Below are 15,488 nucleotides of genomic sequence, written 5' to 3'. Positions count from 1 at the left end.
ACAAGCTTTTGACGCTGTATCAGATAAGGAGAAACTTCCACCTACTCTGTCTGAGAGGCTGACAGAAATGCAAGACTCACCTATCAGTACTGAGGCTGCAGGGTGACGGGGGTCATATGGACTTTTCCCTTTCCCATCCTCCACCTTGGACAGGTCGATCCTGAACACATAGTCCTGGAGGGGGGAGAGAGGGGAGAGGGGGAGAGAGAGGGAGAGGGGGAGAGAGGGAGAGAGAGAGGGGGAGAGGGAGAGGGGGAGAGAGAGAGGGGGGGGAGAGGGAGAGGGGGAGGGGGAGAGGGGGGGAGGAGGGGGAGAGGGAGAGGGGGAGAGAGGGTGGAGAGGGGAGGGGGGAAGAGAGGGAGAGGGGGAAGAGAGGGGGGAGAGGGGGAGAGGGGGAGAGAGAGAGGGGGAGAGGGGGGAGAGAGAGGGGGAGAGAGAGAGAGAGAGAGAGGGGGGGGGGAGAGGGAGAGAGGGAGGGAGGTAGAGAGAGGGAGGAGGGAGAGAGATAGGGGGAAAGAGAGGGAGAGGGGAGGGAGGGGAGGGAGAGGGTTACAGTGCAGAGTAGAACCATCATAGATATATAACAGGTGATCAGATAGGATCTCATCCATGGTCTCTACTTGTGTGTGGATGAAAGAGAGAGAGAACTGGGAAATAGGAAGATGGAGGTGTGTGTGTGTTTTCTTGTATGTGTGCCTCTTACCTCCATCTTCTGTCCCACCTCTACGAAGGCGCAGGTGGGGTGGAAGGCCCCGGTTCCACAGGCATATAGGTGGGTGCGGTTGTAGTGGTGCACTATCTTCACATAGTTCACACAGTCTGTCTGCAATACAAACACACACACACACACCAGTTTAACAATGTCCCCTCTCCCCTCAGTTACAAGCTCCATCAACAGAGCATCCCCTCATTTTACTTTAACTTTCTACCTTCACAATGCATTTAATGATGTGCATTCTTCACATATCTTACACTGCCTGCTTGTAAAACATTATTATTCTCTTCTCCTGTCTGCACCACATCTCCCTCCTCCCTCCTTCCCCTCCTCATATCCACTGCTGCCGTTCTGTCTGACATAAACTGTCCCCTTCGGTATCTTGTTGTATTACACAGTGATCCTGGTCATCAGTTATGACTAAGTGGCCTCCTGGCAGTGATATCAGCCTCAGTGACGCCAGAGAAGAGAGGAGAGGAGAGGCGAGAGGAGAGGAGAGCAGAGAGGAGCAAGGCAGAGCAGAGTGGAGTAGAGCAGAGAGGAGCAGAGGAGGGCAGAACAGAGCAGAGCGGAGAGCAGTAGAGGAGAGCAGAGAGGAGCAAGGCAGAGCAGAGTGGAGTAGAGCAGAGAGGAGCAGAGGAGGGCAGAACAGAGCAGAGCGGAGAGCAGTAGAGGAGAGCAGAGAGGAGCAAGGCAGAGCAGAGTGGAGTAGAGCAGAGGAGGGCAGAACAGAGCAGAGCGGAGAGCAGTAGAGGAGAGCAGAGAGGAGCAGAGGAGGGCAGAACAGAGCAGAGCGGAGAGCAGTAGAGGAGAGCAGAGAGGAGCAAGGCAGAGGAAAGAAGAACAGACCTATAAAGGAGCAGAGGGGAGCGGAAGGGAGCGGAGGGGAGGGGAGTAAAGTGGAGCAGATGGGAGTAGAGGGGAGTGGAGTGAAGTGGAGGGTAGCGGAGGGGAGCAGAGCGGAAGGGAGCAGAGGGGAGCAGAGGGGAGTCGAGGGGAGTCGAGCATAGTAGAGGGGAGTAGAGTGAAGTAGAGGGGAGTGGGGGGAAGGGGAGTGGAGGGGAGTAGATGGGAGTAGAGAGGAGTAGAGGGGAGTGGGGGAAGGGGAGTGGAGGGGAGTAGATGGGAGTAGAGAGGAGTAGAGGGGAATAGAGTGAAGTAGAGGGGAGTGGAGGGGAGCGGAAGGGAGTAGAGGGGAGTAGAGTGAAGTAGAGGGGAGTGGGGGAAGGGGAGTGGAGGGGAGTAGATGGGAGTAGAGAGGAGTAGAGGGGAATAGAGTGGAGTAGAGGGGAGTGGTGGGGAGCGGAAGGGAGTAGAGGGGAGTAGAGTGAAGTAGAGGGGAGTGGGGGGAAGGGGAGTGGAGGGGAGTAGATGGGAGTAGAGAGGAGTAAAGGGGAATAGAGTGAAGTAGAGGGGAGTGGAGGGGAGCGGAAGGGAGTAGAGGGGAGTAGAGTGAAGTAGAGGGGAGTGCGGGGAAGGGGAGTGGAGGGGAGTAGATGGGAGTAGAGAGGAGTAGAGGGGAATAGAGTGAAGTAGAGGGGAGTGGAGGGAGCGGAAGGGAGTAGAGTGGAGTAGAGTGAAGTAGAGGGGAGTGGGGGAAGGGGAGTGGAGGGGAGTAGATGGGAGTAGAGAGGAGTAGAGGGGAATAGAGTGAAGTAGAGGGGAGTGGAGGGGAGCGGAAGGGAGTAGAGGGGAGTAGAGTGAAGTAGAGGGGAGTGGGGGAAGGGGAGTGGAGGGGAGTAGATGGGAGTAGAGTGAAGTAGAGGGGAATAGAGTGAAGTAGAGGGAGTGGAGGGGAGCGGAAGGGAGTAGAGGGGAGTAGAGTGAAGTAGAGGGAGTGGGGGAAGGGGAGTGGAGTGGAGGGGAGTAGATGGGAGTAGAGAGGAGTAGAGGGGAATAGAGTGAAGTAGAGGGGAGTAGGGGGAAGGGGAGTGGAGGGGAGTAGATGGGAGTAGAGAGGAGTAGAGGGGAATAGAGAGGAGTAGAGGGGAGTGGAAGGGAGCGGAAGGGAGCAGAGGGGAGTCGAGAGGAGTAGAGGGGAGTGGGGGGAAGGGGAGTGGAGGGGAGTAGATGGGAGTAGAGAGGAGTAGAGGGGAATAGAGAGGAGTAGAGGGGAGTAGAAGGGAGTAGAATGGGATAGAAGATAGTAGAGGGTTAGGGTTAGCCCTAACCCTAACCCTAACCCTAACCCTCAACGGCCCGTTGCCCCCATAATGGCCGCTTGCAATAGCATACCAGCATTTCTAGAAAGTCGGTGGTCACTGACAAAACAAAGCCCTGACGTAACATCCTGCACTAGGTGCCCTTTGATCCCCAGGAATAACAGTGTGCAGCTGAAACACAAGCTCCACAGGCCCAGGGCAGGGAGGGCAGGCAGGGTGGGACACCTTGCACAATGGGCCCTGAGTTAATGAGTAAACTCTACAGGCCGTGACTGAGCCACACACAGGGAGGTTAAAGGAGAGGAGAGGTTTAAAAGGAACCCATCTTACTCCATACCACCATGTTTACCCCTACCAGACGGACCAAGGCCTTTACCTCTGATAGAGACAACCAGAGAGGTTAACAACCACTCCCCCACTCTACACTTTCCCCTTCCTTCAGTCCCTTAGTGCGGCACCAGCTGTTCTGTTCTCCACTCCCATACTGTAATTATCTATGGGGCCATCCCCCCACCCCTCTCCCTCCTTCCTCTATCTGCTCATCTGAGCAGGTCACTGGTTCCAGCGTGTGGAGTAACCCCCCAGACACCAGCTATTGAACAACACACACAGAGACACAGGCACACACACGCACGTACGTATGCATGCACGGAACACACACATCACATCTGTCTGTCCAGGGTCAGGTTTCACCCCTTATCCATCTGGACCCCGGGGGAACACTGGAGAAGAGGTTTACAAAGAGAGCTGACACCACACTGGGGAGATATCAATGTATCTCTTCTTTCTCGTGTGTGTCGGCTCCTCTCTCTGTCAGTGTCTCTATTTGCCTAGAAGTCAGTATACATACATGAACTTAGTGTCTGATTCATCCATCTAGTCCTGTTCTCTGTGATTAGCCAGTGTCCCTCTGGGTCAATCTGGGGGGTTACAAAGCCTGTACCCTTCAGCTATTAATGCTAGGAGGGAAAATATATAAGAGGTAATTTCTTCTCCTCAATAAATATAATATACTGAATAGTCCACCTATCATTGGCAAGTATGTGTATGTGTGTGTGTGTGTGTGTATGTGTGCATGTGCGTGTCACTAAACTTTAAGCCTGTATGTGAGTGTTTGATGTTGAACCAGAATTTAGACATGTTTGTTAACCAGTCGTCTCTGTTCTCTCTATTCTGTCTTTATCCCTGTTTGGCTGTGCCCCGCCCCAGTGAGTGACATACAGGGTTATGTACCCAGTGACGCTGTAGCCCAGCCTGGCCCTGTCTGCTAACCGGAGTTCTGCCTCATTAACCCAGACACACACATCCCTGCTGCCCTGGTCTGGAACAAAGGGCTTCACAGAGCCTGGCGCTTTCAAAGACTGGGGGTGTCAGAGACCATGGGGGTCAGAGTCCATGGGGGTCAGAGACCAAAGGGGGGTCAGAAATGGGGGGGTTGTCAGAGACCAGGGGGGAGGCAGACCCTCTGGTATTGCAGCCCTATTGCATACACTCTAACACACACACACACACACACACACACACACACACACACACACACACGCACACACGCACACACACACAGGGCCGGTGGGCAGACAGAGGGAGGCTTTGATGTGTGGCAATGTGGAGGAGAGAGAGAGAAAGGGTGACGTCACCCTCAACTGGAGCCCCAGCACCTCACACAGGAGTAACAGAGCAACGGACACCCCGCCCAGACCAGCAAGACACCCTCCCAGACCTGCGATACCCCCTCCCGAAGGACCTGTACCGGGAGAACCAGCGGCAAGAAGACCTACACCCCGCCCCCCCAAGCAAACCCTGGCCAAACCCTATACAGGCCCTTCCAGATCAGACCTATGCCTCTTCTGCCCTCCCCCCATGCCTCTGCCCCCTCAGCAAGGACCTCAACATGACAGCCGCACATATGCCAACCTCCACTAATACTTTAACGATGACAGCTTCTCCATCCTAGATGGAGAGATGAACCACTTCCAGACCCAGAGAGATGTACTACTCTGTGACGACCTAAATGCCAGAACTGGACATTAACCTGACACTCTCAGCACACAGGGGGACAAACACCTACCCCCCCAAACGGGTCACAACCCTGCAGCCCTTTCGTATGCTGGGTCTGTACATAGTCGACGGGCTTTGATGGGACTCCTATGGTAGGTACACCTACAGCTCATGCCTTGGCAGTAGTACTGTAGTACTTTATCACTGACCTCAACCCAGATTCTCCCAGAGTTCACAGTCAGCCCACTGACACCCCATCAGATTGGAGCAAAATCCCAGTCTACCTGAACAGAGCAATACTCAACCCTGAGGCATTACAGCCAACGGAACTGCATAATATTAAGAAATGTTATCGATGGAAGGAAAGTAGTGTAGAAATGAATTAGGTAACAAAAAATTCCATCCCTTTTAGACAACTTCAAGGACAAAATGTTTCACTGTAATAGTGAAGGTGTAAATTTGGCAGGGAAGGCCAAATATTATATTTGACCTTTAACTTCCCTATTAAATCCCCAAAAAATCAACCAGCCAATCTAAGAAAATTAACAACAATGAAAAATGGTTTGATGAAGAATGCAAAAACCTAAGAAAGAAATTGAGAAACCTATCCAAACTATCCAACCAAAAACATAGAGACCCCAGAAAACCTGAGCCTACGCCTTCACTATGGTGAATCACTAAAACATAGAGACCCCAGAAAACCTGAGTCTACGCCTTCACTATGGTGAATCACTAAAACATAGAGACCCCAGAAAACCTGAGCCTACGCCTTCACTATGGTGAATCACTAAAACATAGAGAATCATTAAAACCCCAGAAAAAACCTGAATCACTAAAACATCTGAGCCTACGCCTTCACTATGGTGAATCACTAAAACATAGAGACCCCAGAAAACCTGAGCCTACGCCTTCACTATGGTGAATCACTCACCTATGGTGAATCACTAAAACATAGAGACCCCAGAAAACCTGAGCCTACGCCTTCACTATGGTGAATCACTAAAACATAGAGACCCCAGAAAACCTGAGAACTATGGTGAATCACTAAAACATAGAGACCCCAGAAAACCTCCGCCTTCACTAGAGACCCCAGAAAATGGTGAATCACTAAAACATAGAGACCCCAGAAAACCTGAGCCTATGGTGAATCACTAAAACATAGAGACCCCAGAAAACCTGAGCCTACGCCTTCACTATGGTGAATCACTAAAACATAGAGACCCCAGAAAACCTGAGCCTACGCCTTCACTATGGTGAATCACTAAAACATAGAGACCCCAGAAAACCTGAGCCTACGCCTTCACTATGGTGAATCACTAAAACATAGAGACCCCAGAAAAACCTGATGGTGAATCACTAAAACATAGAGACCCCAGAAAACCTGAGCCCTACGCCTTCACTATGGTGAATCACTAAAACATAGAGACCCAGAAAACCTGAGACCCCAGAAAACCGCCTTCACTATGGTGAATCACTAAAACATAGAGACCCCAGAAAACCTGAGCCTACGCCTTCACTATGGTGAATCACTAAAACATAGAGACCCCAGAAAACCTGAGCCTACGCCTTCACTATGGTGAATCACTAAAACATAGAGACCCCAGAAAACCTTCACTATGGTGAATCACTAAAACATAGAGACCCCAGAAAACCTGAGCCTACGCCTTCACTATGGTGAATCACTAAAACAATACAGAAATACACTATGGAAAACCTGAGCCTACGCCTTCACTATGGTGAATCACTAAAACAATACAGAAATACACTACGGAAAAAATAAGGAACAGGATGTCAGAAATCAGCTCAATGTAATTGAAAAATCCATAGAATCTAACCTCTTCTGGGGAAATTGGAACACACTAAACAAACAACAACACGAAAAGAACAACATCAAAAACAAATACATGATCAATTACAGATCTTAGAATCAGCCTATTAAAGACTATCAGAACCCATTCAATTACATTGAATGAACTACAGGACAAAACACAAACCGCCCAACCCAAAAAGGCCTGTGGTGTTGATGGTATCTTACACGAAGACCACAAATTCCAAATGGCTATACTTAAACTCTTTATCATCATCCTCAGCTCTGGTATCTTCCCCAATATTTGGAACCAAGGACTGGTCATTCCAATCCACAAAAGTGGAGACCAATTTGACCTCAATAACTATCCTGGGATATGCATTAACAGCAACCTTGGGAAAATCCTCGACATTATTATTAACAGCAGGTTAGTTCTTTCCTCAGCGAAAACAATGTGCTGAGCAAATGCCAAATTGGCTTTTCACCAAATTACCGTACGACAGACCACGTATTCACCCTGCACACCCTAATTGACAAACAAAACAAACAAAAAAAAACACAACACTTTCTTTCCACAGGGCCGTGGGGTGAGACAGGGATGCAGCTTGAGCCCCACCCTCTTCAACATGTATATCAACAAATTGGTGAGGGAAATGTCTACTGTTTGCTGATGATTTGGTGTTTCTCTCCCCAACCATGGAGGGCCTACAGCAGCACTTAGATCTTCTGCACAGATTCTGCCAGACCTGGGTGCCCTGACAGTAAATCTCAGTAAGACAAAAAAATAATGGTCATCCAAAAAAGGCCCAGTTCCCAAGACCACAAATACAAATTCCATCTAGACACCATTTCCCTAGAGCACACCAAAACAACATACCTACTTCCACCTAAACATCAGCACCACAGGTAACTTCCACAAAGCTGTGAACGATTTGAGAGACAAGGTAAGAAGGGCCTTCTACGCCATCAAAAGGAACATCAAAACACTTGAATCGGTTATAGAACCCATTGTCCTTTATGGTTGTAAGGTCTGGGATCCGCTCACCAACCAAGAATTCATCAAATGGGACAAACACCAAATTGAGACAACATGCAGAAATCTGTATAAACATCCTCCGTGACTAACATACAACACCAAATAATGTATGCACAGCAGAATTACGATGATACCCACTAATTATCAAAAATCCCAAAAGATTTGTTAAATTCTACAACCCCCTAAAGGAAGCGATTCCCAAACCTTCCATTACAAAGCCGTCATCTACAAAGACATTAACCTAGAGGAGAGACCCCTAAGCAAGCTGGTCCTGGGGCTCTGATCACAAACACAAACAGACCACACAGAACCTCAGGACAGCAACACAATTAGACCCAACCACATCATGAGAAAACAAAAAGATAATTACTTGACACATTGGAGAGAATTAACAAACAAACTGAGCAAAAACTGGAATGCTATTTGGCCCTAAACAGAGAGTTCACAGCGACAGAATACCTGACCACTGTGACTGACCCAAAATTAAGAAATGCTTTAACTGTGTACAGATTTAGTGAGCATGGCCTTGCTATTGAGCATGGCCTTGCTATTGAGCATAGTCTTGCCTTTTGTACTTCAACTATTTGCACTTTGTTACAACACTGTACATAGCCATGATATGACATTTGAATTACCTCTATTCCTTTGAAATGTTCACTGTTCATTTTGATTAATTTCCGGCGCCGACAGAGATGGCCGCCTCACTTCGCGTTCCTAGGAAACTATGTAGTTTTTTTTTTACGTGTTATTTCTTACATTGGTACCCCAGGTCATCTTAGGTTTCATTACATACAGTCGAGAAGAACTACTGAACATACTGAACATAAGAGCAGCGTCAACTCACCATCAGTACGACCAAGAATATGACTTTCGCGAAGCGGATCCTGTGTTCTGCCTTTCATCCAGGACAACGGAATGGATCCCAGCCGGCGACCCCAAAAAACGACTTTGAAAAAGGGGAAAACGAAGCGGTCTTCTGGTCAGACTCCGGAGACGGGCACATCGTGCACCACTCCCTAGCATTCTCCTCGCCAATGTCCAGTCTCTTGACAACAAGGTTGATGAAATCCGAGCAAGGGTAGCATTCCAGAGGGACATCAGAGACTGTAACATTCTTTGCTTCACGGAAACATGGCTCACTGGAGAGACGCTATCGGAGACGGATGCAGCCAGCTGGTTTCTCCACGCATCGCGCCGACAGAAACAAACATCTTTCTGGTAAGAAGAGGGGTGGAGGCGTATGCTTTATGGTTAACGTGACGTGGTGTGGCCAAAACAACATACAGGAACTCAAGTCCTTCTGTTCACCTGATTTAGAATTCCTCACAATCAAATGTAGACCGCATTATCTACCAAGGGAATTCTCTTCGATTATAATCACAGCCGTATATATTCCCCCCCAAGCAGACACATCGATGGCTCTGAACGAACTTTATTTGACTCTTTGCAAACTGGAATCCATATATCCGGAGGCTGCATTCATTGTAGCTGGGGATTTTAACAAGGCTAATCTGAAAACAAGACTCCCTAAATTTTATCAGCATATCGATTGCGCAACCAGGGCTGGAAAAAACTTGGATTATTGCTATTCCAACTTCCGCGACACATATAAGGCCCTGCCCCGCCCTCCTTTCGGAAAAGCTGACCACGACTCCATTTTGTTGATCCCTGCCTACAGACAGAAACTAAAACAAGAAGCTCCCACGCTGAAGTCTGTTCAACGCTGGTCCGACCAATCTGATTCCACACTCCAAGACTGCTTCCATCACGTGGACTGGAATATGTTCCGTATTGCGTCAGACGACAACATTGACGAATACGCTGATTCGGTGTGCGAGTTCATTAGAACGTGCGTTGAAGATGTCGTTCCCATAGCAACGATTAAAACATTCCCAAACCAGAAACCGTGGATTGATGGCAGCATTCGCGTGAAACTGAAAGCGCGAACCACTGCTTTTAATCAGGGCAAGGTGACTGGAAACATGACCGAATACAAACAGTGTAACTATTCCCTCCGCAAGGCAATCAAACAAGCTAAGCGTCAGTATAGAGACAAAGTAGAATCTCAATTCAACGGCTCAGACACAAGAGGTATGTGGCAGGGTCTACAGTCAATCACGGATTACAAAAAGAAACCAGCACCGTCACGGACCAGGATGTCTTGCTCCCAGGCAGACTAAATAACTTTTTTGTTATTAGTTATTGTCTCTCTCATGCCGTCCCTGGAGGGGGTGCGTCACCTGAGTGGGTTGATTCACTGTTGTGGTCATCCTGTCTGGGTTGGCCCCCCCCCCCTTGGGTTGTGCCGTGGCGGAGATCTTTGTGGGCTATACTCAGCCTTGTCTCAGGATGGTAAGTTGGTGGTTGAAGATATCCCTCTAGTGGTGTGGGGGCTGTGCTTTGGCAAAGTGGGTGGGGTTATATCCTTCCTGTTTGGCCCTGTCCGGGGGTGTCCTCGGATGGGGCCACAATGTCTCCTGACCCCTCCTGTTTCAGCCTCCAGTATTCATGCTGCAGTAGTTTATGTGTCGGGGGGCTAGGGTCAGTTTGTTATATCTGGAGTACTTCTCCTGTCTTATTCGGTGTCCTGTGTGAATCTAAGTCTGCGTTCTCTAATTCTCTCCTTCTCTCTTTCTTTCTCTCTCTCGGAGGACCTGAGCCCTAGGACCATGCCCCAGGACTACCTGACATGATGACTCCTTGCTGTCCCCAGTCCACCTGGCCATGCTGCTGCTCCAGTTTCAACTGACCTGAGCCCTAGGACCATGTCCCAGGACTACCTGACATGATGACTCCTTGCTGTCCCCAGTCCACCTGGCCATGCTGCTGCTCCAGTTTCAACTTCCACCTGACTGTGCTGCTGCTCCAGTTTCAACTGTTCTGCCTTATTATTATTCGACCATGCTGGTCATTTATGAACATTTGAACATCTTGGCCATGTTCTGTTATAATCTCTACCCGGCACAGCCAGAATAGGACTGGCCACCCCACATAGCCTGGTTCCTCTCTAGGTTTCTTCCTAGGTTTTGGCCTTTCTAGGGAGTTTTTCCTAGCCACCGTGCTTTTACACCTGCATTGCTTGCTGTTTGGGGTTTTAGGCTGGGTTTCTGTACAGCACTTTGAGATATCAGCTGATGTACGAAGGGCTATATAAATAAATTTGATTTGATTTGATTTGATATCCCAGTCTGTTGTTCCCACATGCTTCAAGAGGGCCACCATTGTTCTTGTTCCCAAGAAAGCTAAGGTAACTGAGCTAAACGGCTACCGCCCCGTAGCACTCACTTCCGTCATCATGAAGTGCTTTGAGAGACTAGTCAAGGACCATATCACCTCCACCCTACCTGACACCCTAGACCCACTCCAATTTGCTTACCGCCCAAATAGGTCCACAGACGATGCAATCTCAACCACACTGCACACTGCCCTAACCCATCTGCACAAGAGGAATACCTATGTGAGAATGCTGTTCTTCGACTACAGCTCGGCATTTAACACCATAGTGCCCTCCAAGCTCGTCATCAAGCTCGAGACCCTGGGTCTCGACCCCGCCCTGTGCAACTGGGTACTGGACTTCCTGACGGGCCGCCCCCAGGTGGTGAGGGTAGGCAACAACATCTTCACCCCGCTGATCCTCAACACTGGGGCCCCACAAGGGTGCGTTCTGAGCCCACGACTGCGTGGCCACGCACGCCTCCAACTCAATCATCAAGTTTGCGGACGACACAACAGTGGTAGGCTTGATTACCAACAACGACGAGACGGCCTACAGGGAGGAGGTGAGGGCCCTCGGAGTGTGGTGTCAGGAAAACTGAATTGGTCCACCCACACAGACAGCATCGTGAAGAAGGCGCAGCAGCGCCTCTTCAACCTCAGGAGGCTGAAGAAATTTGGCTTGTCACCAAAAGCACTCACAAACTTCTACAGATGCACAATCGAGAGCATCCTGTCAGGCTGTATCACCGCCTGGTACGGCAACTGCTCCGCCCACAACCGTAAGGCTCTCCAGAGGGTAGTGAGGTCTGCACAACGCATCACCGGGGGCAAACTACCTGCCCTCCAGGACACCTACACCACCCGATGTCACAGGAAGGCCATAAAGATCATCAAGGACAGCAACCACCCGAGCCACTGCCTGTTCACCCCGCTATCATCCAGAAGGCGAGGTCAGTACAGGTGCATCAAAGCTGGGACCGAGAGACTAAACCCTAATCACAAAACCAGAAAGAGATAAAAGAGAGAGAGAGAAAGAGAGTGTTTGAGAGAGAGAGAAAGATACTGTAAGAGAGAGAGAGAAGCGAAAGCGAGAGAGTGAGAAGCGAGAGAGAGAACGTAAGAAGCAAGAGAGAGAGAGAGAAGCGAGAGAGAGAATGTGAGAAGCGAGAGAGAGAGAGTGAGAAGCGAGGGAGAGTGAGAAGCTAGAGAGAGAGTGATAAGAGAAAAAAGGTATGAAGAGAAGAGGCTTTAAGAGAGAGAGGGAGGGGGGAATTGAGTCAGTGATCCCAATGTCAGAAGCCAGGGTTCTCCCTGACTCCACTCACATGGGTCACCTGACCCCTGACCCCACAATACCCCATTCATTAAACACTCCTCTCCTCTGTCTGAGAACATGCACATCACTGCCGCTACGCAGGGCAGGTTACGACAGCACACAAGGGCGGGTGACTCTCTCTCTCTCTGTTTTTATCCTACTCTCTCTCTTTCCCTTCCTTTCTCTTTCTCTCTCCCACCTCTATCTCTGTCTCTACCTATTCATTTCTCTCATCTTCTTTATTCTCTCTCTGTCTGTCTGTCTGTCTTTATCCTTCTATACTATACATACTGCCTATATCTCTCTACCCCCCACCCCCTTCTACCTCTCTCTCTCTCTCTCTCTCTCTCTCTCTATCTCACTCTCAGAGTGCTGAACGCTTGGCTGGTCTGTGGTAAGAGAGTGGCACTCTGACAGTCAGGGGTTTAGTACAATAGAGCTCTGTGAGAACCAGGATAGAGAAACCATCCAGGAAATTCCTTCCTTTAATAATGTTAATGACTAAGAATAACACGGTGCACAGTGGCAGGGTGCTCCCATAATTAAGCACTTTACAGTAGAAGGAAATTATTTTGAGCAGTAAAAAAAAATTATAAAATCCAAAGCATACCCTTGGACAGTTTTGCTGGCTAATTATTTTGCCATTACACAAAGTCATTCTACTTAGCAAGTCCGGAATGAATCCCATGTATTACCAGACAACATTTCACGTTAACATTTGGCTAGGACTGCAGGTTAAGCAGTCTAGCAGAAAGCCGAAGACATTGAAATAGATCTGTCCTCATCCTTTGTAACCGGTTTACTGTGTGAATATTACTTTGATTCTTAACGAGCTAAGCTGCTGGGTGCCTCGGCTACATTGGGCTGAGAATCACCCTGTGAAAACGGAGCACATTTGTGAGAGGCAGAGAGACAGGACCAAGACAGTCCTGGCTCAGCCATAAAATGAAATTAGTCTCTTTGTTTCTCTGGGAAAAAAACAGGACAAATAGAAAAACAGATAGTGAAAGAGGAAAAGAGAGAGAACTTTTTTTTCTTTCCTGCCCTGGTTCAGGCCACTCCCTGCAGAGACACACACTGCACTATAATTAGGGGTCAAGAGTGAGATCACTGTGTGTGTGTGTGTGTGTGTGTGTGTGTGTGTGTGTGTGTGTGTGTGTGTGTGTGTGTGTGTGTGTGTGTGTGTGTGTGTGTGTGTGTGTGTGTGTGTGTGTGTGTGTGTGTGTCTCTCTCTCTCAGGTGATATTAGGACCTCACAGTCGGCTGACTTATGAGCTTATGGAGTCACACTGTCTAAGGTATAGCCCACCTTTTCTCCGAAAGTCCTATTCGCACGGGACTAGTATTACTAGAGAACGTTGATTATGTCATTATTACCCCGTTATTCCAGCAGCCTTCTGTAATTGTTAATTCTTTTCAATAAATGTACAGTTATGATGGAAGCCTGGAGGTTTTTATTCTAGTAGTGAAGATATTCAGGTCGATAACAGGGCATCACTGTTAACTCGAGCTTGTTTCCCTACTTTCTTTACCAAACCAAACCATGTTTTGTAAAGTGTCGCCATTATATTTGAATTGAGGAATATTTTAGCGATCCGCAGTATACGTCATAAAAGCATCGACTGTAAAAAAACATTTAGGCCCTTCGTTTATAGGCTATGAGCAGCACGTCATAAAATGTATCAAATCAGTTATTCTTTTCTTGCTCAAACCGTGAGCAACACCTGTCAAACTCCGACATTTCTTTCAAAACACAGGGATTGGCATGGAATTTCGATTGGCATGGGACTAGTGTTACCAGAGGAGTTTGGAGTTTGCCAAAAAACTGTAAATGATTCTGGCTGGAATTGTTACTCTCCTGCCATATAAAAATGACTGACATGGCAGGACTAAAATTACAGATGTGGTGTTTTGTGCTCGTGCACATAATTACATTACCTGACCTCCCAATTACATTTTTATTTTATTTAACTAGGCAAGTCAGCTAAGAAAAAAAATCGTATTTACAATGACGGCCTCGGAACAGTGGGTTAACTACCTGTTCAGGGGCAGAACAACAGATTTATACTAACCCAACGCTTTAACCACTAGGCTGTCGCTTCCTGTCGCTTCCTGTCGCTTCCTGTCGCTACCTGTCGCTTCCTGTCGCTTCCTGTCGCTTCCTGTCGCTACCTGTCGCTACCTGTCGCTTCCTGCCGCCCCCAACATCACCTGACCTCCCCAGTAAAACTAATCCCGGCCGGGATTAAGACAAATGCAGACAGACGACCAAAACCTCACCTACATATTTTATGAAAAAGAAAGGAGAGAAAGAGAGAGAGGACAAACAGCTGGTTTCATCCTTCTCAGTGCATTCAGACACCCACGTCAATCAGTGATGCTTGGTGTAGTCTGTCTGTGTCATTATTTAAACACAACCAACACACCACAGAGCAAACACCCAGGAGACCAGATAATGACACTGCCTAATCCACACACACACACACACACACACACACACACACACACACACACACACACACACACACACACACACACACACACACACACACACACACACACACACACACAGATGAATGTAGGCACACGTCCACAGTCAGAGACACACACATGCTGACGCCAGGGTCACCATGTGATATTGAGAAAAGGGAGGAAACGGAAGTAAGAGAAAGAGGAGGGAAAATACAATGAAAGCATTTATCTTGGGCCCTAATGTGATCCTACTTCTTTCCTTTGCTCATACTGTCTTTTCCTCACCTCTTTTCTCTCCAGCATACACACACACACACACACACACACACACACACACACACACACACACACACACACACACACACACACACACACACACACACACACACACACACACACACACACACACACACACACACACACACACACACACACACACACACACACACACACACACACAGTTCTTTAGGTGAAACAGGAGCCAGTTGTGCATTATGAATGGGGCTCGTTGTCGGTCTCCTCCAGCTGTGTAATCATACTGATTAGGGATTTCTGTTATCCAGAGCTCCACACATTCACACACAGATCCTGCGCACGCACGAATGTGCACGAACACACAAGCACATCCACGAACATGCATTATGTGAATACACACACACACACACACTCACATACAGACACACATTTAGCTTGAAGTGAGAGAGCTAGATGTGCAAAGTGTATATTTGGGTGGTCTGAGTGGCCTAAGGAGTTTGTAGGGTGTGTCA

At 48.4% G+C, this 15,488-nt stretch overlaps 1 protein-coding gene across 1 annotated transcript in view; it reads right to left on the bottom strand.

Annotated features, from left to right (window-relative positions):
• LOC115102170 (semaphorin-3B-like) overlaps positions 1 to 15,488 on the bottom strand; it is a 168,196-nt gene that overhangs the window by 11,577 nt on the left and 141,131 nt on the right. Inside the window, 2 exon segments of the mRNA XM_065005351.1 lie at positions 81 to 174; positions 704 to 823. Of these exon segments, the coding sequence (XP_064861423.1) occupies positions 81 to 174; positions 704 to 823 (214 nt within the window).

The sequence above is a fragment of the Oncorhynchus nerka genome, linkage group LG20 (genome assembly GCF_034236695.1).
Source record: "Oncorhynchus nerka isolate Pitt River linkage group LG20, Oner_Uvic_2.0, whole genome shotgun sequence".
NCBI classification, from domain to species: domain Eukaryota; kingdom Metazoa; phylum Chordata; class Actinopteri; order Salmoniformes; family Salmonidae; genus Oncorhynchus; species Oncorhynchus nerka.
The sequence above is the reverse complement of the archived record's forward strand: the minus strand, read 5'-3'. Positions and strand labels throughout refer to the sequence as shown.